This window comes from Mya arenaria, chromosome 9 (assembly GCF_026914265.1).
Source record: "Mya arenaria isolate MELC-2E11 chromosome 9, ASM2691426v1".
Lineage (NCBI taxonomy): Eukaryota > Metazoa > Mollusca > Bivalvia > Myida > Myidae > Mya > Mya arenaria.
The window spans coordinates 18,360,226-18,385,104 of record NC_069130.1 but is presented as its reverse complement, the minus strand read 5'-3'; the positions used below and the strand labels follow the sequence as shown (position 1 = coordinate 18,385,104).

Here is a 24,879-nt window from a genome sequence, read left to right as displayed (position 1 = left end):
CCAAAACTCAGTAGGCGTATTTAATTTAGCTAGATATGTGTAAAACCCGGTTATCAATGATAAAGTTCATAGCCTATGAGTTGAAACCATGTTTATCATAAAATTATCTGCATTATATTTACTAAATGTACATCCTTTAAGTGATATTGGAGATCATTACAAATATTTTTAATGCAAAATAATAACGAAACTATCTTAAGGAAGTAAGTGCTGTACTGTGATAAGTCCTTCATATTACGTGATTCTTTGATACTGTATATCCATTGATTATGTTTTTTCGTATATAGGACTAGGATGATATATTTTGTTTTGTTCATTGCATTATTTACTGTAGTGATTAAACTTTGATATTTGATACCATCAAACACTTTTTAATGAATATTTTCGTAATACAGTTAGCCACTAAATTGTATGTAACACTCAACATGAACCTTGTTGTTGCACTTTTTATCCGTAAATTAGTTTATATATATATATATATATATAAATACTTGGTGACCACAATTGACAACATTCTTGATATTTTCATACACCTTCTCATAATTTTTATGTTAAAAATATACATAAAATGTCACATGCCATGTTTTGTTTCTATACATATTGTATGCTTAAGCTTAAAAATGTTCTGTTCTGTTATGTTGTGAATTTATCAAGCTATGATTATGAGATAAAACGTTTGACATTATCAAATCTATGTACTTTTCGGTGAAGTCAAGATTAAAATATCGTAACCAGTTAAGTGGAACGAATGAATGTGTACTAGTCCTGAGACAGGGGGAATATTTATTGTTCTTTGTTCTCAATGTATTTTAATAATCTAGAGTCTATTTTCTGTGAAAATGGTGTAAATGGTATTGTTAAGATTCATTTAAACTTTTTCTTATTCCTTATGCTGATGAGTGTATCCCTTTTGAAAATAATGTTGTAGAAGTTCAAGAATTTCTAAATCTGTCATAAGAGTGTTGTTAACGTTGTAAATTGGTTGTGAATCTTGATTAAACAAAAGTTATTTCACTTAGGCAGGAGAAAACGACGTCCGGTTAATATTCATTTTTACTATAAACAAATAGAAACTTGTCGATATTGAGTAATTTCAGTAATTAATTAAAGAATGTTTCGAAATTTATATTAAAACAACACCAGTGTGTTGAGCTCCATCCTGTTTTGGGGTTTTCAGGTTGTACAAGAAACAAGGGTCATGTGTACTTTTTGTAATATATGAACGCTACGTGTTGTACAGTAAGCTTGCCAATATGGTGCAAATATGTCACTGCACCCACTACCCTCGTAATTAAAATTATATATAAGTCATGCGTTCTGCTTATTCATAATTTTAATTAATATCCATAAATTGATATCCAAATATAATGTCTTAAAAGTCTTAAACATTTATTGAATTATGAACTCTATTAATAGTTTGAGTTTCATTATAATATCTACAACTGCCATCATATCATTTATTAGGTATGATTTTGATTTTTCCTGAATTCTTAAATTTTCTGAATGCACTGGCAATGAAAAATCAATGGAATACTAATACGTTATAATTGATGCCGATTAAGAAATTATCCTAGCTATAGATATGTATAACCTGGAAGGGATCTTGGCATTGTGCCTCTTACTCATGTATGATTTCGTTCCAATAATCTATGCTCGGATTGGAAATCTGAGGTTTACCAACTGATATTCGCAGTTCAAGTGTTTTTTGTATTAAATGTCCACATATCATTGTCATGTGTTTTCTGCAAAACAACGAAGTCTTCTCATAATTGTGCTGCTCGCAGATCGGTTCGTGAATGTCTAAATATATAGGCGATGCCACATCTGTATCGACTCGTTTTTCGCAGTGGCACCTTTTTTGTAAAGCGGGATGCATTAATAATATTGCTTTTGTATAGGATGACAACATATATTTCTTAGATATCCTTTACAATCAGTAAAGTATCCAATTAATTTACTTATTTGTGATTCAGAAACACAAAAAAATCACAATGTGAAGCATTTATAGGCTAGTTTGTTTAACAACATTTTTAACTTAATTACTTTATTGTGTATTACTGATAAATAGTGTTCATAACGCTAGCTCTCTTTGCAACATATTGAACTTAAAAACGCCGCTGGTAGCTGATGGACGGTTCGGTGGGTTTCCAGCAGTGGCATTGAAGCCAATCCAAGAAATTACTAGTCGTCTTTCCTTCGAATGTTTAAATCTTCATCATTGCATCTCTGAGCCTGTTTTCTTGTGTTATTGTTTTCTACAACAAGTGAACACAACCATAGGTATTCTAGGAGTGATGAGTACCCTACGACTGCCTAAACACATGGTAAATTTTAGTTCAAAAGATTCATTTCAATTAAATTAAATTCTGGTTACGACCGTCTTGCGCTGAGCTCTCGAATTTTATAATAAGGTGTAAAAATGTGTTTGTTTCAACTAACACGACCTATTTTTTCATTGCAACCCTACACATTTTTTTCGTAGTGCGGATTTTCTTTTCAAAATTTCCTAAACAAATGAATTATAGGAGTGAAAAAGTTCAAATTGACCATTTGTATATCTATTTGTTACTATGATAGTAAAAGACCCTGATATAGGTCGGCTAAGTAAAAAACCTGGTTATAAAAAAAAAGAAAAAAAAGGTATGCTTTCCGACCTAACCTATCATTTTAGATGTTTAAGATGGAAACAAAGAACTTACATTTGGCCTTATCTGGGGGTTTCTACTAGTATTCAGTCCATAGATTGCTAAAACGGCATATTTATATACGAAAATGATGGATCATGAGCCATTTAGACAATCAATGAATAAATTGAAAAAACTCAGGAAGGAAAAGTAACAGCAATGCAACTGCCAGAAATATATCACTAGCAAAACCAACTGATTATAAATAAAGAAAACACATATATAGATAATAAGTTTATTTCCATCAGTCAGTCCGCATAATGAATCAGAATAACAAGAAAATGTATTCAAATTATTTAAGCCTGAAAGACGCACTGAGTTCAAAGACGCGTTCGTTGCGCACTTCATAAAATGGCTTCAGAATTTAAATTAACCGAAGCTTTAGCAAGCGCAAATGAAAAACACAATAAATAAAATGAGAAAACATTTAAGGTTTTATATACATATCAACAATTGACTCTATCTTGCGTAGTTTTATTGTTGAGTTTCTTTTGCGAAAAATTTCAACTAAAACATAAATTTTAAATCAAATTTATCGATTTTAGTTTAATATTTGGACTCCGTAATTCAGGTATTGAATCCATAGAATATTAATATTCGGAGTGTTATGACAGGCAACAGTTATCATCGAAACAAATTAATAATTGTATTGCTTCAACAACAATGAATATCGTAATATTCAAATGGGAATACTAAATGTAAACTCATATATATTAAAAATGCATTTTCTCATTATTATAATGAAAATATACTGACACGTACAAGTTTGCACAAGTGTAAATATAAAAAAGTATCTTTCGATGCGAATATGATACATCTAAAATTAAGGTCTAAAAAGAAAATCTAATAACATTCAACAATGATATATTCGAAACCAAAAATAAGGTTACAACTGCATAAAGTATAGAAAACCGAGTATGCAACAGTATTCATCGAAATAACTGACATGTTCTTTATGTTAATTGATCCATCAGTTTAAAGGCCGAATTTCAAAACCATTTACAAAACAGAAATACAAAACTATTTTTAACAATACGTTTGAATACTTTACATTTATAACTTTGAGTAGACATTATAACTTGATTTCACTTTGAATTAAGATTAACACATTATTTCTTTAGCATTGTTGACCATTGTTTTGGTGTTGGAATTAATTCCATTCTTAGACCTTTTTATTTGGAAACAAATGCGAAAAAAACATCATAATAACATAATCTGGTAATATACCAAATTTGGCAGACAAATAAAGTTTTGCTTAAATTGAATAGATAAAATTGAAATGTAATTTAAATAGTGGCATTCTATTGATTCCGCCTGGTAATATGAAAATGTTAAATGATTAGGTTAATGGCAAAATTTGCCGTAAAGTAACAAATATATAGGTTTTTACAACATTGCAATTATTCCGTTCTATTTCAATTTATGTCAATCAATAAAATATGCACATAAAAAAACTTACAACAATATCACAACTTAAATTTAAACACTTACAAAACAAGAACATTGTACCATTAGTTTAAAACCTTCTTTGCTCACATCTTATAGCAATCACCTGTGACCTGCAAAACCATCTTGTTTCCCCTTTCAACTTCGTCAAAAATGAAAAAAATGCTTGTGGTAAGGCCAACTCTTTTATAGATGAGTTATTTCTAGGAGTCAGACCATTTACTAATTAAATGCCTTATTTCATAGTTTGGCGCCTGGATAGTTTGTGGTATGCATGTGCCCAGATATTATGCAAAACTGGCGCCTTTTCTTTGTACTGGTTTGGTGACAAGGCATTTTCCTACCTATGTGCTGAGCATTTGTTTCTTTCTCTTCTTCTACTTCTGGGCCCAGAACAGTGAAAGATTGCTCGTCGAAAATAATATCTGACTAAATGCCTTAAGGTTTATACGTGCATGTAGTTAGTCGAAACAATTTGGCATTTGGCCTTTCAATTTAGATATTTTCATCCATAGGAAGGACTATAACAATAAAAACCAATTATCAGGTGAAATACCACTACAATAGTAACCTTCTAATAACTGACCGATACAGAAGCAACAAAAATATTCTGACAACGTTCAGAAACAATCCCAACAATAAATGTTCAAAAAATTAAAAAAGCATAAAAGACAAGTTGAGAAACTTCCTTTTAAAAGCACTGACCATATGATATATGAGAACAAATATATTGATATCAAAATGTCCATGTTTTAACGACATAGGTGAACTTGATTGAATGAACCATCCTTTCAATGAGCATACAATAACAAATACAATTGAAAACTAAGCATGTATCAGAAATCATATTGAGATTTAACCTTGTAATTGTCGATACACATTTCCAGTCTTACTATATATATTCATTGTTTCAAATGATCGCATTACGACTAAGAGCAAAGAATTCCAAACCTCGGACGTACTATAAGTTATTTGATAAGTTGGCACAGCTATTCATACATGCATTTATCTTAAGTGTTGATTCTGAAATACATGGGATTTCTCAACTGTCTGCCCTGGCCTCTTTCAGCCATTCCAAGAATTGAACAACTTGTTCAAGGGCCGTAGTCTTCCCCTCCGGCTCGTTCTCGCCCTCCTCCGACTCACTGAACACGTCCTCCGTGATTATATCCTCGTCGTAAAAGATGTCGAAGTAACCCCGGAGAAGACCTGAACATAATACGAAAAAATATTCTTGAATACTCATCGCTCATTGCTCAAGAGCATCCCTTGTGGTGTGGCAGTAAACATAGTCTTGGAAATTGTAAGTGTAAGTGGAATGGCAATTTAAGATGAAGTATGTGGAACACTCTATGGGTTCATGGGGAACGACGCTAAATGATAGCCAATTTTAATGATGTTTAAAGAATATACGTGTTTAGTGAACCATATACATGCCATGTTGTCGTTCAAGCCCGGAAACAAGCATCTGCTGGGCAAACAATGCTTGGAGTTCGAACAAAGCCTTGTGGTTGAGGTACTTCTGTAGCAGGTTGCTACGTCTGCTGATATTCTTTGGTACTAGTTTCTCATTGCCCTTTTCACCTAGAAAAACACATTCATGTTAATAATTGAAATTGCCGTAAATTCGGGGCATATCGTCCTTCAGTAGTAGTGTTTTAGGCTGAATTACAAGTTTGTTCATATATATATATATATATATATATATATATAGATAGATATATAGATATATTCGTTGACTGAAATATTTTTTGTTAGGCAGATAGTGTACGTTAGTTGGTAAAAAGATGTAGGCAAGCCTCCAGCTTCCAATCATATAAGTTTATCCCATTATCTCTGTTGGAGATCATATCAGCCGGCAGTGGAGATATCAAAATTTGATATTGAGCTGGGCACAAAGACTGTTTAACATAAATATTTATCGGTAAGTTTCTAAGATATAAGCATAAAAATGGTTGTACAATTACATAAATTGAATACAAAATAGGCTAGTTGTATATAAAGGGGGTTGCGATCATAACAACAGGTATAAGAAGCTTTTGTTTGAGTATCTTGAATGGTTTTAAAGTTATTGCCAAGTTTAGTTTTGCAAAACGACACTGAGGCTGTAGCAATTTATTAGGTAAGCATGTTTGTTATATTTTAAAAAGATGAGTTCAAAAAAGGGAAATTATGAGCTTTTAACATTTTTCAAATTTTGAATTGCATAAAGAATATTTTTGGTTTTTTGCCAGAATGTACTTTAGCCTATATTTTCATGTTGGTAGGTGCCACGCACATTCTATTATTCATAGCGTAATACTGTTTCCTGCTCACCTGTAATAGCACTTTGACACACTGCAATCATAAGCTCCCTTATAAACTGAGACTTCGCAGTGGTTGCATGTTCAACATTAGACTCGATCCAATTGAATACCGTCTCGTTATCCTCCTGTCGCACAACGATAATATCGTGGAGGCGGTCCGCAATTTCTGTCAGTGTAAGGCAATTCGTTCGTGTAGCGGGGGTGCTGTTAACGTCTTTTGTGTTATCCGGACCCTACAGATGAGAGCAACTGCCAATGATATTGATTACTCAAATGAAACCACAAACAGGTAGGGTGACTGCCTTTATCATTGTTAGTAAATATTTTATGGTATTGGGATTTCAATATATACTTTCATCACGATGCGGTGGAAAATCTTACATCTTTACATTTTCAGGTTCACAACATAATCTCACGTTATTTTTAATCATAAAAATTTACATGTCTTCGTGTCAAGTATAATTGTTTTCGGCATATGTAGCATTTGATCGCCGTACTTCTTACCTTTTCAACAAAACATTGAGCAGCCTCCGTGTGACCCTGAAATATAGCGAGGAAATAAGGGTGAGATTGCACCAATATTATCAAATAGGAGTTAAGATGGGGGGTTTTGGCAAAATAAAAGGTGACTTGTATTACAGAATATTTAGTATGCAAGCAGTGAATATACCTGTGACCTTTCGTGACTCTAAAACATGCAGGAAACAGAAGGTTTAATTGATGGTATGGTAAAAATAATAAGCAATATTGTAGAAATACTTAATTCGTTGCAACAGTCAGACTAGCGTCCAGAAAATCCCGACATGCAAGTGACATTTTGATCCTTGGAATGGACCGAAATTGGTTAGATAACCCACTAGTATGCGCTGTGTGGAGAAGTTAAGGTTCTCCTGACTATTGAATTCCTTTAAAACACCGTTAAATGATATGACCTTTAAATGAGATAACGATCGCCCTCGATTGCCCAACCTTAGTTTGTTTAACAAGAGAATATATTAATTCCAAGCTTATTTGCATTTGTCAAGTGTTTTCATACGATTATATGTCATTTCAGCTACCCATATTTATATATAGTATGTATTATTATATTTGTGTCAATTGAAACATGATAAACTTTGAATCGATGAACGCAACATCTTCGGATATGTTCGGATCGCAATTCATCGCATAACAATATACATGGAAACTATTGATCTTGTTATTGTTTGTATTGTGTTAGCCGGTCCCGTAAAATATAAATCAACATTCAGAAAGTGTTAATTTATTATATTTTAAATGTATTGTTGCCATAAGTGTTTAAATTTTACGTTTAAAAGTGATTTCAAGTGGTTGATCTTTTCCCGCGTTATTGTGACGTCATTTGAAAAAAGTGTTTCCGTTACTGTTGGGTCGTTCTATTAACAGAATGGGTAAAAAAGGATTAATGAATGGTTTTCTTAAATGAAATGAAGTATCTTTTAACAATTCTTGAATGAAATATGGAACTATTGATGTAAATATAAGTAATGCATTTCAGGGTTGATGTCATTATCGGGGATTTGAACGCAATTGGGCTGGTCAAAGTACGCGTGGAGTCCTTCGGACCAGCCCAATTACGTTCATGACCCGATAATGACATCAACCCCGCAATTCATTCCTTTAACAACTTTGTAAGCATTACGTAAAAAAGGCTCAAATTTCTCTAAATTTCTTCTATGATAAGGTTATATTGGTCACGATACGGTATTTCAGGTCATCAGACAGAATGTTCTTTAACCAATTTTAATTTAATTTTGTATCATTTCATTAAATAAATATAAATATTTATTATTTCAAAGAATCTATCCAGAAAATGTCGAACTAACAGCAAATAGATATGTCTTTGGCGTTTCTTCTGTGCCTATAAACGGGGTTTATGTTTAAACTTTTGGCTACTGTGCTTGTTTCTGTAGTTTTTCATATAAATAATGGTATGCGGACGTAAAACAGAAAACATGTCATGGAGGTTACACAATGCATGTCTAAAAATAATATTGCGTTCGACAGTATTTCCACCAAACATGTTTTATATGTAAGATATGTACTGATATAACACAAATAAAACATAAAATGTATATACTTCTGTATCTTTTGTCCTATCACACAGAAACACGCGTCTCGAAAAAATTGGATTATCCTAAATGACGTCGCGATCATAACAAAACGTCATTATATGAATGTTTGATATGTAATTTGTTTGACATGACGTCAAAATAAATGTGTTGTAAATTTTGCATTATATATGGATGTTTCAGGTATTTCGCACTTTATGTCATCAAATTACCATTTATTATTAGTGGAATGTCAAATTCGTCGACAATTAAGACGGAATTTGTTAAGTTTGTTTACCAAATTTGATAAAAACTCACCAAGGTTCGTTTTATAAGCAAATTTAGACGTATTTTGTATTGAATGACCTCAGATGTAATAACCTGTATTATTTTTGTTCTCGCAAACCCTCCTCCATCACGCCCTTTACCACGTGTGAGGTGTGTGACCGGGATTCGCTGACCACATTCTTCCTCGGACCTACCCAATGCTGATAAACTGTGAATACAGTGGAAAAGCTTGTCAATATTTACTTTTACAGGTTAATATATCAAGGTTTTGCAAAGGACTGAGATTGGCAAACATAGTAACAGCACTGTACCGATATCTTATACACAATAACTGTTTTAACTGTTTCACAAATACTAAAGCTTTCAAAGACGTGATGAATAGACTACCCACTGCCTTGACACACATCAAGGTTTGTTTCAGGCGGCAACGACGAAATAATTTCAGGACTTGCATCATCCACATACGAAGTATCACAAACGTATTTTTGAAACTTTATTCGTTAATTTAGTTAAAAAAAATGTTTACTATTTAATATGTTGGACTGACCTTCTATCCACATAAAAAGTTTCATTAATTCAGCTTAGAGCCATGTTTGTCACACGACAGACAGTGGTTTCGAGTTCATATTGGCTGTTTTACCGTTTAACTGCATACTAAGTTTCATAAAATTAGCTTGCATACTTTTTGAGATATAAGCTAATTTAGCTTATACGTATAGACGGAAAGAAATGTACTTTATTTTGGTTGCAAGAGTACACTTAACGATGGAAATAATTCAATAACTTTCGGATAGCCCTCTTCCCACATACCAAATTTTATGAATGAATCTTTAATATTTTGAACGTTATATTATACTCTACTTCAACTGTTAACATTTTTTCATCGACTTACAGACTGGCAGATGGACGGATGGGACAAAGTGATTCCTATATCCCCCTACACTTAGTGATTTTTGGTCCAAATATAGCACCGCGCCATAGTGGTGGAGCTATAATTATTTATCCTTACACTATGCACTTACTTTGCGGCAGCCTTCTCGCTTTCCTGTTTCTGTAATCGTCTGGCGCTGAAATTCCGAGGGCTCTCAAACCCGCCCCTGCCACGCCGATTTCCCAATGCGTGTCTCGTGCCCGGATTTCGCAAACAAAAGTCTTCCTCGGAATTACCTAATGCTGATAACAATAGCATTTGATCATAAAAGTATATCAGCATACAAGTAGTATTGTAAGTCATATTTATCATATTTATTTTTCATGCAAAATGTAATAAAACACCTTCCAAAATAACAAAGTACGAACCGCGTAAAATTAAAGCCCAAATCGATACTAAACTAGAATTTTCAATTTAAGGGTTGATTATAAAGTATTTCAATATAATTTTGCTTAAAATTTATCTCATAAGTATTGAGTATTTAGTAATGTTGTAAAAGGTTTGCCGATGTTGTTTTCGATAACCATGCCATATTTTTATTCAATGTCTGTGTGTCCAGTATAATTATCATATATGCTTCAGTTTTTTTAGAAATAACAGACATAAGGACTTTACAATGCTGATCAATCTCAGCATCTCATCACAGACGTAAAACATGGGTATAATCAGTAGCATCAAAACATCAATTGAATAAGTAAGTGTGTTTCTCCTTATATACCTTAACTGTTAAATGCCCTCAGATAAAAGACTTACCTCCCTTCTGTGACTTCTGTAGTTTCTCCACATGCCTTTCTCGTGCGACTTCTAAGTGGATCTGGTCGATGGTTTGCGGGGTTTTGTTTGAACATTGAGGTATCCACTTGTTCTGTAGTTTCAAATATGAGCAAGGATATTCAAGAGGTTTCCTTTAATCTTATGTTCTATAACTGCAAGTAAGGACCGGAATGAGCTTGGAAACAAACATATTTATCAATGTGAACAAGGACGTGTTACAAAATGTCACCTACGGTCTTCGAGTTGTAACATGATATAAAAGAGACTCTAATTGAATTTCAAAGAAAATACAACACCTAAAGAACAACGGAAACACATATTTCTTATTAAATATATTTATTAACAATGGTTTTAGCCATCGGTTATCGGTAAAATTAAAGGAACGCTGTTCAACAAACAGGGATAAAATTGCATGGACGAATTGACCAAAAAATACTTTAATTTCTCTTTCACGTCTGAATATTCGTCATATCTTTGATTTCACATTATGTTTCCCAATCACAAATGGCTGACCTGTAATGTTAACCAGAAACTCCCTGACTAATTTTTGAATAAATGGTATGTATAGTACTATTGATACTTCTAGCAAACCATAGAGTGTTTAAAAACAATTTTGGACATAAGCGTTATTTAAAAGCTACTCCCAACACATTGGCTTTGGTTAAGTTTCGAACTAGAAATCATCGTCTTCAAATCGAGAACGGTAGCTAGACTTGACTTTATGTATTTTTAAAGAAGTGCTCTTAACTATAGCAAGACATGATTTATCGACATGAAATACTATGTAAATCAAAATATAATCAAATTTAAATATGTAATGTGTTAAGGTCACCAAAAAAATATGTCAGTTGGTAAAATAAATATTAAATACGTTTAAAGGCTATCAATACATATATACATACATGCGAACAGAAATAAGAGTTACTTTAATGTTATTCTTATCACACATGTTTTGCTTTGTATATGTGTATGTTGCATTTTCTTTTCTTTAAAATTAGCCACGTATCTTATTTTGTATTTCTTTGTCTCATATACTCGTGCTGTCATGATATTATGAACTGGGTTCTTTGAAATAAACTTGTAAAATTAACCTTCACGAAACAAGAGATGATTGTCAAATATAATGCATCCCTGAGCGCCATGTTGTCTGAAATATTGGAAAAATATGCATGGACCAAAATGCTAGCTGATATGACCTGATGACTCTACTGGTCAGACCCAACCTTTATGTCGAGTTTGAGAACCAAACGTCTATGCATTGTCCACTTATCACTTGGAAAGGCTTTTCGCGTTCAAGGTCACAGTGACCTTGACCTTTGACATGATAGGGCCATTTATTGGTCAAACCCACAACTAGCATGTCCAGTGTGAAGACCATATGTGCAGGCATTGGCAAGTTTTCACTCGGACAAGCTTTTCGCGTTTAAGGTCAATGTGTTTTGACCTTTGAATAAATAACCTCATCACAAAAGAGGTCATTTATAAGTCAGCCTCAATTTTAGGTTGGATGACCATAGGGGCAGCCATTGTCGTCTTATCACATGGACATGTTTTTCGCGTTGAAGTTCATTGTGACCTTGATCTTTGAGCAAATGACCTAAAAAGAAATAAGATCATCTACGCCCATCCTCGTTGTCTTCCAAATTCTTCCAAGGATCTAACTTAGTATTCACTATATACACACTACATATCATGTGATGCCATACTTACTAATCTTACAGATATCACATCTTCAATCATAAATCTAACTCTTGCAGTGTTCTTTTTATCGTTAGCTAGTTTGGCCATCTGTTGGAAATGCTGATCCATACGAGGCTGTAAATGAAAATGTTTGTTAATCTTTGTTACATGCAACATTCAAAAAGAAAATTGCGGGCATCTTCCTAAGACTTTAGATAAGGGGTAATTAATGACTTTAATTTTGTAAATACCAAATAAACAGAAACGCAGTCAATAAAAATAATCACTAATATTCTGTGTGATAAAAAGAATGTTTAAAGAGCATGAATGAGTAAATGATAATAGATCTATTAACAGCGCATATTTTAACTCCATATTAACATGAACTCTTTAATCGACGTTTCCTTACAAAGGGTACCGGAAAACACTTATATCTGGTTCACTGTTTTGTCCATATAACTGCATCAACATCTTTTTTTGGTAAACATGTAAATTACTAACAAAGCCTCCGAAAATACAGTTATATAGTAAACTGTAACCTACCTTGTTCTTGACTGTATCAAGTTCTTTTCCTATAGTTGTTAGTAGCCTACACACACTCGCTAAACTCTCAGGGTCCTTAGCCCGTAGTAATTTGAACACGCAATCATGCATAATATTTTGAGAAATAATCTTTAACTTGAATAATTCCCCCATAAACCTGAAATAAAAACTGAAGCTGTTCAAAGCATGAAGTCTTACTTTTATACATTATCTACAGTGAAACCGGTTTTAAGGGGCGTGAATACGCTTGGAAAATCAGCTTCTTTTAATACATATATTACCGGTTTTCACGGATCTCCCTTTTTTGTTTTTTTCCTGTTACTTTGAGTAAATGAAACTTTTTTTTTATTTCAACATTTTACATGCCTCACATCAAAACTAAGTAATACATAGGATATAACATGATAAATTAAATTGTCTGCTAGTGGAGTAAAAATATCTTAAAATACATATATTTTTACACGAACATATCTAATTTTACCTCACGTTTCCTAGAGATCTGTGCTTTGCCTTGACTTCTTCATTGGCTTTTTCTGTTCTACTATCCTGTGATGGAGCGAAACATTAAAAAGCACAATTGCCTGTTTACATTTAACTTGGCGAACAAGAGGGGTGTGGAGCAAATAACGACGCTTACAGTTATAAAAGCCAGAGTTAAAGGCCTGTATTAATGTTTGTCTCTTGCAACAAGTTTACCAAGATTTGTTTGAATACATGGAATGGTGTTTTGGAATGGTGTTTGAGCTATGGTCAATGTTAAATTTTGAACGTCGACGACGACATCGATGGCAAGGCTTTGACAATACCCTACAACATTTTCTTCAAAAAGTTGACAAGCTAAAAATAAACAGCAGACTCTCATTACATCCAGTGAGATCAACAGACATATTTATTTTGTGCTTGTATAGAAAATGAAATAAATAACAAGAGCTGTCACAGAGACAGCGCGCTCGACCATTCCTCCGTTAAAGTTTATGGATAGCAAAGTTTTAGTTAAACCTGCATAGATCACTGTAAAATTAGAATTCAGGCAAAAACTTAACGAGAATGTTTAGCTGAATAATACATTCCATGATATACAAAACAGTTATATAACTTAATAAAATGTGATTGATAGTTATTCTTAAATAAAGTGTAAAAGTAGTTAATATATTAACTTTAATAAGGTTAAAGTTAACCACAATTTCTAAATCTAATAAATAAATAAAGGGCCAAAATGTGCACTACATGCAAAATAGAGTTATGTAACTTGATTACTACATGCTAAACATTAACAAGAATTCATAAGTAGAATAACAAAAATTGCATTATATCAAATATAGAGTTATCTACATTGATAACTTAAGTAGGTTAGATGGTTTGGTACACAAGCCTAAAGGTTTAATGCAATACATGATGTATTTGCTGAACTATTGACCTAAATGTGGTGACATGCAATATCATAACCAAAATTTCGAAGTCTAATGATAACAGCCATTATTTGTATTTTAGTAAAATAGCGTTATTGGACTTGGTGATACAAGTAGTTTGGATGGTTGAGTACCGTTGTATGAAGTCTCAATGCAATACATCAAATATTTACTGTGATATTGACCTATGAGTGTCTGCAGGGAATACCTTAACCATTATTTCTAAGTCGAACAATAAATGGCCATAATGTACATTATACCCATAACAGCGTAAGCTACCTTAGCTTTTTTAAGTAGGCTGGATGAGTAGGCGTACCATTGTATAAAGACTCAATACAATATCTCAAATAGTTACTGATATATTAACATATGTGTGAAACATGCAAACCTTAACCAGAATTTCTAAGTCGAACCATAAGGGTTTAATAATAATTTGAATTATTAAACCTAGGTGAGACGCAGACGCAAACGCCGACGAAAGGGTGAGTTGTATAGCTTTCTTTATTATTCAAATAGTCGAGCAAAGAATTATCGCCTTACAGACTTTTGTGCTTGTAAAGAAAATGAAATAATACGTCCATACGTTTGTTTTTTTGTGAAAACGTTCACGGTTATCCAACTTTACTTACATCTTTACATTTAGGCGATTTCCTCGCGTTTGATGACAAAACCGGAATTTGATGGTATTTTGTTTTGAATTCAATGCGACAACGCTCCGACAACAAGTCTCGAAATGTAACCGTCTTCCAGTCGGACTTGACTCTTAGCTGCAAATGGATATTCACTTGAACTCTTACTTGTTTATATTTATTTTTCTCTTTTAATGAATCGTTTATAGATGGTGAAAGTGGACAAGTGGTCTACGCCTTTCACGGTGGGTCTGATCCCCGCAAGAACAACATTTTATTTGCTTATCAAAAAGGACACAGTACTGGTTTCTGCCCAGGAAACAGACTCAATAGTGAGTTAGACAGAGGTTCATTCTGCATGGGCAATGGTGCCTAATTATTGTAGACCACGTAAGATAAAAATATGCGTTTATCCTTTCCAGTTTATACAGACTTATTAAAAAGAAATATCGTTATACTGTAAAATAATTTGGCCACAATTTTATTGAATCCAATAAGGGATAATAATTACTGATAATGTTTTCCAAATATTCTTTACGAACTTTGGATGGCATGGAAGAAATCAACCTTACCTTCGAAAGACATTTACACATGTTGGCATATACTTCACTAAAGTACGGTTCACAGATGGCCTGGAAAGAGAACAATACAATTTGATTGAACTAGGATTGAAATCATTGTCTTAACTACCTAACATGCTAACTATTTTATAAGAGACATTTATTACAAAATTTAAATTGTCTTGTTTATGCTATAGGCAATTACGCTGTTCAGGAAAAGCATCTATAATCTAATATATATGTTCACGAACAGTTTCAGACATGAACATTTTCTGCTAAAGCTTTGATGGTAAATTTTGATTGACAATTGTTCTGAAAGGCATTACTACAGTAAAACTGCGATCGCTCGAGGTCGTCAGGGACCGAGACAAAACCTCGAGGGAACCGATGTTTCGAGCGACCCGATTTTCAATTTTCCAGTTTGATATGAAATATCTTTCAGTGTATTTTAAGTTTGAAGTCGTCAAACAGACTGTTTACTAAGACACCGATTCTTTCCTGTAAAGGACGTGAGTGGGCGTGTTGGTGTCTTGGTATAAGTAATGGGTCCTTCATTAGATTTCTCAGGTGTTTGACAATTATTTTCTTTCATTTGGGTGTGACATTTTGAAAGTAAGGAACCCAATCTAGCTATCCCCCCAGTCATGGGTCCTTCACTAAATTGCCCAGGTGTTCGACAATTTGTAAGTTCTTTCTCATTTGCCATATTGCAAAGCAAAGTGACAAGAAGGAATTATTTTCAGAGATTCCGATGTTGGATCGATATGGTAGTGCTTTAATCATATTTTTATTACTCATTTAAATTTCTCACAAATAACTTCTCGTCATTAACTTGTCATAATTATCATCTCAAATGCCCAAAATCAACTAATATCGGTCTTGCGTTAACAGTGATAAACGGTTGTTCACACCTTATCAAATTGCCTTTTAACTGTCATTGCAATTTTTACAACTTGCGAAAATTTTAACACCTGGCAATTGTTTGTTTATTTTGGAACACGCGTTCGGGAAAAAGTGTGAAATTATGACCTCGAGGGAGCCATACGGTTTTGTGCACGATTTGTGTACTTGGGACCGAGGATATTGCTCGACTGCTCGACATAATTAGGTTTCGAGGCAGCGTGGGTATATTTTATATGAAAATAGAAGGAAAAAAGTTCGGGACCAAGCTCCGACCTCGAGGGAACGCCGGTTCTCTAGCGACCGCTTGTTCGAGGGAACGCAGTTTCACTGTATTTCAATATTGTACCATTGTATACCTTTATTTTGTAATTGAAATGAATAAAATGATTTTGTCATTCCAAAATAATGAGTTTCTTGGTCTTAGTCTAGACTCTGAAGTGAGATTGTTCCTTATCATGGGGCCAACGTTTCGAGTCTCAAAATCTGACTCAGAAATGGGATCTCGGATAAATCCTCAATATATCTGTTTACAACAAAAGCTGAAATGCCGTTTTACATTACGATTATTGTTCTTCTTTCAATAATCAAACAAGGCATAGATTCAACAAATGCTCGTGAAACATTAACATAATTGAGATCAACTTATAAACTGCCCACATTTGCACTAGCACATACAGCATGGGTAGTTCTATTTGAGAAGTCCTTCGAAAATTGCGAAACAAACGTACCTTCTCAAAGACAAGATCAACGACACCCTTCAGTTTATCTTTCGTGTCAATCTTAAGAGTCTCCATCCGTGACACGAGAACCTGGAACTTGTGCAGTGTCAGCTTGTTCAGGATGCTTAGTGTCTTCTTGTATAGGTCCTAATTCAGCGAGGCATTTGTGGTTATTAAGAATGATGTGCAACCTCAAACATTTAACCATGTAAATGATGATCTAAAGGTTTGCAATAACTTGGCATCCTTGAATTTAAGTCAGCATGGTCAGTATACATTAAAAAGGTTTTGTGCTTTGAAAATACGGTCATAACTAGGTCATAAACGATCCAACAATACACGCATTTACCAGTACTGATATTATCAAGTATCATCAAGTTTCATACTGTTCCGACCACAGCTTTGAGCGCTGTAGCGTGCACACGAATATCAGTTCATCTGTATTGTATAAAAACAAAGGTCTATACCGCTAACAAAAAGTAGTCTGATTGATCCCTGCCGATGGCTCGACAGGTTTTGATACCAATCACTCCTGTTATATGTCATCTAGATCTAGCCAGGGTGTAATGATATGATGCGCATACGCGATTGTGTCTATAAAAAAGACCAGACGGACAGGCAGATAGGATAGGACGGAAACCAATATACCCCCTTAGAATTTTGTTTTGCAATGGTATGATAAATAAAAGGCTACAATTAGCTTTTTTACTAAAGATATAATCGATGGACTGCAATTGCAAATATAATGGCTTACTTACATCTATGGCATCGGCGTTTACCTTTAATTCCTTATCGCTGGATTTTTGACGTCTTGGTTTCCAGGGATTCTTCGCTTTGTGTAGCCCCACCTCAGTCGTTTTAATTGACATATCTTGTGTCTTGAAAACAATACAACACTCATGTCCATCAGAGTTAACTTGATCAGGAATTAGAAGAATGATATCGTTGCTCTGTTAAACAACTCCATTTAGCACGAATACATACCGAAACCAAGGGTTCTTATAAAGAGTATCGTGTTCAACTTGAAAGAACGGTGAAAACCATGGTATTTCTTTCTAATGTGATGATAGTTGAACACTGTAAATCTTAAAGGACTTACCAGTCAGTTCATATCTTCGCATTTTGAGCTATTAAATACATGGCCTTTTTAGCAGTAATTAATATATTTCCATAAATGCATTATTAAGTAAGTACTAGAATTTTTTTTTACTCAAATTAAATGATTGTTATATGTTAAATGTATGTTTGCATTGATTTTAAATACAGGGATCACTTTAAACTACTAAATGAGAGTTAGGCTGTTGGAAATACACTAAGCAAAACCTCACTCACCATGTACCTGTTTGCTTTGTACCTTACATTTCTGTGAAATTTCATTCAGATCCGGCCAGGGAATTGGGAGTTGGCAATTGACGGAATCTATGATTAAATACATCTATATGTATTTTATCCAACACTTATATTAACTTGACAGATATAGACAATGGATTGTAAATGCAAGGATTATGGTTAACCTACCAAAACTTACTTCGATAGTTGTGCTGGATTTTAAACAACTTGGTTTCCAGGGCTTCTCCGCTTTGTGTAGCTCCACCTTTGCCGTTTTAATGGGCTTGTTCATTTCGGAAGGCGATGTTCCAGGCTTGTTGGTTTGACTCGCCATGCTGGGCAAGCCTTGGGACTGGAAAACAATACTACTGCAAGTGATATATAGATATGTCAATACAATAATCATATATGTTTCCTCTTAAACCCCTCCGTTGATTTGGTCTTAGTATATTATATACATTTATACACGACTATTTAAACAAAATACAAGAAAACCTAAGTGGAATGAATATGAGTAACTCTGTCTAAAATACCCTAAGCAAAATCTCACTCACCCATGTACCGCTTGGCATCTAATATTCCTGTTAAAATTTCATTCAAATCTAGACAGGGAATTGGATTTAATAGTGTGCACAAGATTTTGTCTACAAATAGATAGACGGACAAACAGACAGACAAGACGAAATCAAATATAAAACAGGCAAATCGATAACAATGATTTAAATCATTTTGTGTGAAATATTTTATTTGGAGGTCTTTATCAAGATTAAACGTTTGCCTTAGTCTGAGCTGCACTGAACTTGAACATTTGATTTCCATTAAGATCTCAAAATAAACAATAACTTACAGCTCATAACATAAGACGACGCAATGCGATAAATCGAGATATTTAAAGATAGAAGAACTTCAGCCTTCATTTTGCGATTCACTTCCAGCTGTTGTTTATATCTTATTTACCTACAGCGCAATCCCATGAAAGATATTTATAAACTCTTCCTATTCACTAAGCTTGGCCACTATAAAAGCAGTCCAAAAAACTAAAATAAAACAGTAAAAAAGTCGATTAAACAACTGTGTGAAGCATTAAGGCAATTGCATGAAAGGTATAGAAGTATTTAGTTAAAATGCCAACTTGCCCTAGAACTCTTACCGGATTTGTCTTTAGGATTATATGGTGATATGTAACCCTATAGTATAATGGCTAATTCACTAATTATTTAGTTAATTCACTTTTATCGCAAAATAAATACGCCTACCCGGAGGCAAAACGTTACAGATCATCTCGGGTATTTAAACATATCTTTCTAGAAGCCTTAACAAAAATGTTATTGAATGGATAAGCTGAACGATTGCTTGTTTTCAAAGTAAAAATAGAGAATTGAATGACTTAATACAATGTTTTGGTCAAAATATACCGAGCTTGGAATCTATTTAGCTAACTTTTATCGAGTGTTTGCAAAACAATTTCTTTACGATGGCTTGTGCACTTAACGCTGGTACAATATGGCCAATTCGTTTATGTTGGAACACCTTGTGGAAATTTTATGCACTTTTTGTTCACCGCAGATTCAGAATAAGTGTGTGTCAAGTGTTATTAAGACACGGGCTGAAACGCATGTTAATAATTATAACAGAAGGAAATTTGTTTCCGAACTTAAGTATGTTCATGTAAAACGTTTCCCAAAAATGGCTCTACAGAAGCACTGACGCCATGTGTATTTTGAAACATCATTGAAATAAAAGTATTTCTTGAAATATAATAAGAATGCTGTGGAATATACTCTCCATGTACCACTTTGCTTGTAACCTTACATGTCTGTGGAGTTTCATTTAAATCCAGTCAAACAATGGGAGATGAAGCCCGCACCAGAGTGTGCTACATTCCGACAAACAGACAGACGGGACAGAATTAATTAAAAATACATTATTAAGCTAAATGTATTTTATCCAAGTCACATGTTTACTTGACATATATATAAACAATGTTCTATAAATACAACGATTATGGCTAACCTATTCAAACGTATTTTGATGGCTTTTGTTACCTCTGAGACAGCGTCTTTCTCCTCCATTTTATTCTTGCTGGTGCCGGGTTTAAGACGTCTTGATTTTCTGGGCATCTTTGTTTTGTGATGCTTTACCTCGGTCGTTCCAATGTGCTTGGTCACTTCGCAAGGCGACTGTACAGGTTTGTTAGTTTGACTTGGCTGGCTAGGCAAGCCTTTGGACTGGAACACGATACGACATTTTAACTTATTAAGATAAGAATAAAACAATTATAAAATATGTTTCATCTTAAGTCCTCCTTTGTCTTCGCCTCATAATATTATATCCATTTATACACGTCTATTTTTGAAAATAATTTAAATTAAAGTAATCGTTGAGTGGAGTATCTCTGTCGGAAAGACACCGGGCAAAACCTCACTCACTCAGGCAGTGACGTGGCCAAGCTAGGGGCCCGACAGGAAATCCCATGGAGTCCTTCATACCCTCTTCCTACATACCAAATTCAGATTAAACCGTTTATCGATTGTAATAACGGCCTTGAATATTTGGGCCCTAAACGTAATCTCATAAAATTTCTATAAAAACTCTTCCTATGTACCAAGTTTGGCCACAATATGTGATTAATAACTAGGATTATTCATTATCAACTATGTTTTCTACTTTTAAAACAGTGACCTTGATCTTAACCCTAGGGTTACCAAACGCAATCCTATAAATAGACTCCATATTTTTTCCCCAAAAAAATTTATTCAGTACGAATCCTTTTTATTTTAAGTAACAATGACATTTGGTTTGAACCTAGGAGTCCCAAACGAAATTCCATGAAAAATATCGATGTACTTTTCTTATTCACCAAGCTGTTTCACTATAAAGCAATAAAAAAAACCTTAAACAAAACAGTAAAAAAGTTCAATTAAAGGCCATAATTTGTTTTTATGATAATATGAAGATATGTAACCTAAGCGTGTGATGGCCATACACAGATGTGTAAAGAATTAAAGGCAATTGAATGAGGGGTATAGAAGAAACAAGTTAAAATGCCAACTTGCCCTAAAACTTTAACCGGACACAAAACACCCTTAAGCTTATACCCAAGTTCCTTAGTCAACTAGGGGCAATAATTTGTATTTAGGATGATAAACTGTTATGTAACCAAATAAAATAATGGCGGTCAGCAATTGTCAGGAGGTCAAAACGTAAATTATTTTTGCGAAATTTTGAGTTAGAGACATGTTGAATACGAAACAAAATGGTGGACAGGTTCAGTATCATGGTGTGTTCGAAGGATATTTTGACCTGGTCATTAAGTTTATACTCCTCTAGGTTTTTAAACATATGTGTCTGGAGGCTTTAACAAAATGTTATTGACCATTGTTTGTTTACAAAGTGAAAATACAAAATTGAGTGGCATGATATTATAATTTTAGTCAAAATATATCGTGCTTTGACATATTTTAGCTAACTTTTATCAAGTATTTGCATCAATTTCTTAACGACGGCTTGTGCACTTAACGTTGGTACTAAATGGCTATTTTTTATGTTTAAACACAATTTATGTTTACCGTGGATGTTTTGTGCAGTTTTTGTTCACTGCAGAATCAGAATAATGGGTGTAAATATAAGTGCAAAAAGACACGAAATAAAATAAGGGTAATAAAGACACGAACTGACACACATGTTAATACATAACAAAAGTAATTTGTTTCCGAACATAACTGTTATATATTTTTTCATAGATTCGTTTACTCGATGTTTATCGCATAAAATTTGCTATTTACTCAGCGGCAAATGTTTACTCATGGTGACCCATGTTAGAACTTAACCTGAATATGGGTTTATTCAAAAAGGTTTCCCTCGTTGCCTCCAAAACAGGACTTTAAACTTTGTGTCTAAGGTTATAATAAGACATCAGTTGAATAACTTCGTTTTCTCTAGTCAGTTTTAACTTAATTGCATTTAAAGCAGCAGGTAGCTTGCTCTTTGTGTAGCTTTTCAAGGCAACATTTGACAAAAATTAGCCACAGCACATTTATGTTACAATATTGGAGCGCTGAGAGAATGTGTTTGTCTGGATTTTTTTCACTTATGCCTTTAACCCCCAACTGAAATTATAAACCACTAGATGGCGCTTGTGCAGGTTTTCATGGTATTTTAACATGCTTCACATCTAAGAGACCTTTTCAAATAGTGAAATAACCAAGAAGTATTTTTTTTCTAAATATAGCTTTCTTGCAACATTTCAAGTTTCCTTTATTATACTTTGTGAGAAACATCTGTTAACTCTCAAATATCTAAAAAAAATCCCGGGGGGAGTATATATGGTCATGAACTGCAGATAAACAAGACCCGTGGCAGTGTTTATTACTTTCCTGTAGCTGTACAATAGGCTTCTCTCAAATTGAATGCGTACCAGAAATTCCATTATCAGAACGAGGCTTAATGCGCAATTCAACTGGCCAGCAATATGGCTTCCAAGTATGCCAGACATTGTTGCGTTCCATCGCGTGTGCCTGATGTAAGATATAATAATCAATTAAGCTTTCACATGTTTTCCTTAGGATATAAACCTAAAAAAGCAATGAACTGTAAAGATACGAAGAGACGAGGGTCCTTTTTTAAGGTTATTATTAATATTCGTTTTATTGAATATTAAGTCTAATATATGTTCATTATCAACTTCATTTTATACAAAGACATTTTCATGTACATGTCTGTTACTCAGTATAATTTCGTGAATTTCGTGAATTTCATTCATTCATAAATATATGTGAATAATGATGTCTCTAGGAAATTGTTAAACTACCGTATATGTTCTAATTATCAGATAACCAACTTCACTGTCGTTTGTTCCAAATATTTCAAGAGTGGATGTTTTAAATGGACGCCTGTAAAAAAGACTCTGTAGAAACGTTCTGTTCCCACAGCATTTAATTGGGTTGACAACATACCTCGATGACGAGTGCTGGAAAGGAAGCAACTGGCCCCGAATGAACAGGCTAGGTGAGAGTTACTGAATGTTTTTCTTGTAGAAAGATTTGAGAGAGGCCTATGAGTGATAGTTCGTCTAACTGATAAACACGCTTACAAAATCCTTTACCAAGGCAGGGATTTTTGCGGCTCTTTTCCATATCAAAATGGTAACAAGTACTACCATGCAACAAGGCAACACGTTGCGTGAAGATGAATTACTAAACTATTCCAATATATTCACCCAACATTTCTAAAATCCCGTAGAGCTTTGAAATGAACGTTCTTGGCTGAATTATTACTCTCTCTCTCTCTCTCTCTCTCTCTCTCTCTCTCTCTCTCTGGCTACACAGTGTATGCATACCACGTGATAATTAAACTGCGTCATAAATGCAATATTTCGCTTCAAATAAAGGATTGCATTCCGACGTGATTTATTAAGTGGTTTACACACACTGTGAATTGTTACTCTCTCTTTTGAGACTTGCATCCTTTTTCTTGACATTTGTGGATGAGAAACGTTAATGAGGTCAACCAAATGATCAACGCAATTCGGGTGATTTCGAATGACTTTGCTTTTGTATGCTTTTGATAACAATTATTGGATACTATAATGATTGTAAGGCATTCTTATGTGATAGCTTTACAATCATTACTGTAGCCAAGTGTATTACTAATTTCGAAAAATTTCTAAATTCGAAAAAATACAATACTGATGGCTTACCAGTATGTTCTATATTTCCTACCGTCGAAATTCCACTCTTTACATTAAGCGGCCTTGACGCAAACAACATCGATACTCTCTATGCTATAGATCTTTACAGTTATCTGAAAATATAATTATCGCAAAGTGAACCATGTAACTGTTGACTGCTACGCTACGGACATAGAACAAATAAATTGTTTCGGTTTGACTTTTTATACTAATAAAAGTATTATAAAGCAACATCTAAAATAAGATACTGTGGGGATTCTATATCACAGTTTGCTGTTTCATATACATCTTTTTGTGCCAGGCATTTGTTAATTATTTGTTACTTTGAATTGTTTTATTTTAACTCATATGCTCATTTTGGGCCTTGAATATGATAAAACTTGGAACTTAAAGCATGCAAAAAATGATAACAATATTGTTTAATCAATGCATCGGTCAAATGGTTTCACAAGACATCACGTATACAGGCACTTACAGTTAAGGCACAGTTTCAAGAGTGATTGATTATCCTGACATGAACTACAAATAGCTGGACAGAGTGGCCGTGTCCGCATCATGCTGATGAAAACTGCAACAATCTTAATCTCAGTAGCAGAACAAATTTAATACGGTAGTGAATGGTTATCGATGCATCACACGAAATAACAATAAACATGTAAGTCATTCTAATGTTTTGACGATTTCAGAGGCGGTTATCACGTGGTACATTATTTTGATACTAGGCACTTAAAATGTCAGCGCACAGTGAGCCGGTATGTAATTTTGTTCTTTTTCTATCCATTATTAAACAATTATATTTCATAACATCGACCATGTTCCAGCGCCCAATTGTTTGTCCTTTTCGAGACAGGGTAGCATAATTAAGGTCAAAATATCACTGAAAGCTCATTATTGTGGCTACAATTTTTAAAAAAGCAGGG

At 33.9% G+C, this 24,879-nt stretch overlaps 1 protein-coding gene across 4 annotated transcripts; it reads right to left on the bottom strand.

Moving 5' to 3' along the window:
- Window positions 1-2,905: 2,905 nt before the first annotated feature.
- Window positions 2,906-24,041, bottom strand: LOC128203363 (eukaryotic translation initiation factor 4 gamma 1-like). 4 transcript variants are annotated; one of them, XM_052904759.1, is made up of 17 exons: window positions 23,969-24,041; window positions 20,316-20,498; window positions 18,470-18,622; window positions 17,721-17,819; window positions 16,951-17,088; window positions 15,332-15,391; window positions 14,760-14,897; window positions 13,203-13,267; window positions 12,722-12,878; window positions 12,209-12,313; window positions 10,478-10,589; window positions 9,816-9,966; window positions 8,887-9,001; window positions 6,941-6,976; window positions 6,447-6,669; window positions 5,568-5,714; window positions 2,906-5,339 (listed from the first exon to the last, which is right to left on the bottom strand). In XM_052904759.1, exons 2-17 carry the CDS (start codon window positions 20,388-20,390, stop codon window positions 5,173-5,175), a joined length of 1,941 nt encoding a protein of 646 aa, XP_052760719.1. In that variant the 5' UTR covers window positions 20,391-20,498; window positions 23,969-24,041; the 3' UTR covers window positions 2,906-5,172. The 4 variants fall into 4 exon arrangements, with proteins under 4 accessions (XP_052760719.1, XP_052760720.1, XP_052760718.1 ...); XM_052904760.1 differs by lacking the exon at window positions 23,969-24,041 and adding an exon at window positions 23,226-23,538; XM_052904758.1 differs by lacking the exon at window positions 23,969-24,041 and adding an exon at window positions 22,688-22,780 and having other exon boundaries at window positions 5,564-5,714.
- Window positions 24,042-24,879: the final 838 nt, after the last annotated feature.

Excerpts from the sequence above, each read along its gene's own strand:
- LOC128203363 (XM_052904757.1), bottom strand. The coding sequence starts at position 22,765 with ATGTCTGGCATACTTGGAAGCCATATTGCTGGCCAGTTGAATTGCGCA. Across the intron at positions 10,590-12,208 it reads ATGTGATATCTGTAAGATTA|AACAAGTGGATACCTCAATG; the intron begins GTAAGTATGGCA and ends TTGAAACTACAG. Across the intron at positions 9,002-9,815 it reads AGCGAGAAGGCTGCCGCAAA|TTTATCAGCATTGGGTAGGT; the intron begins GTAAGTGCATAG and ends CTGTATTCACAG.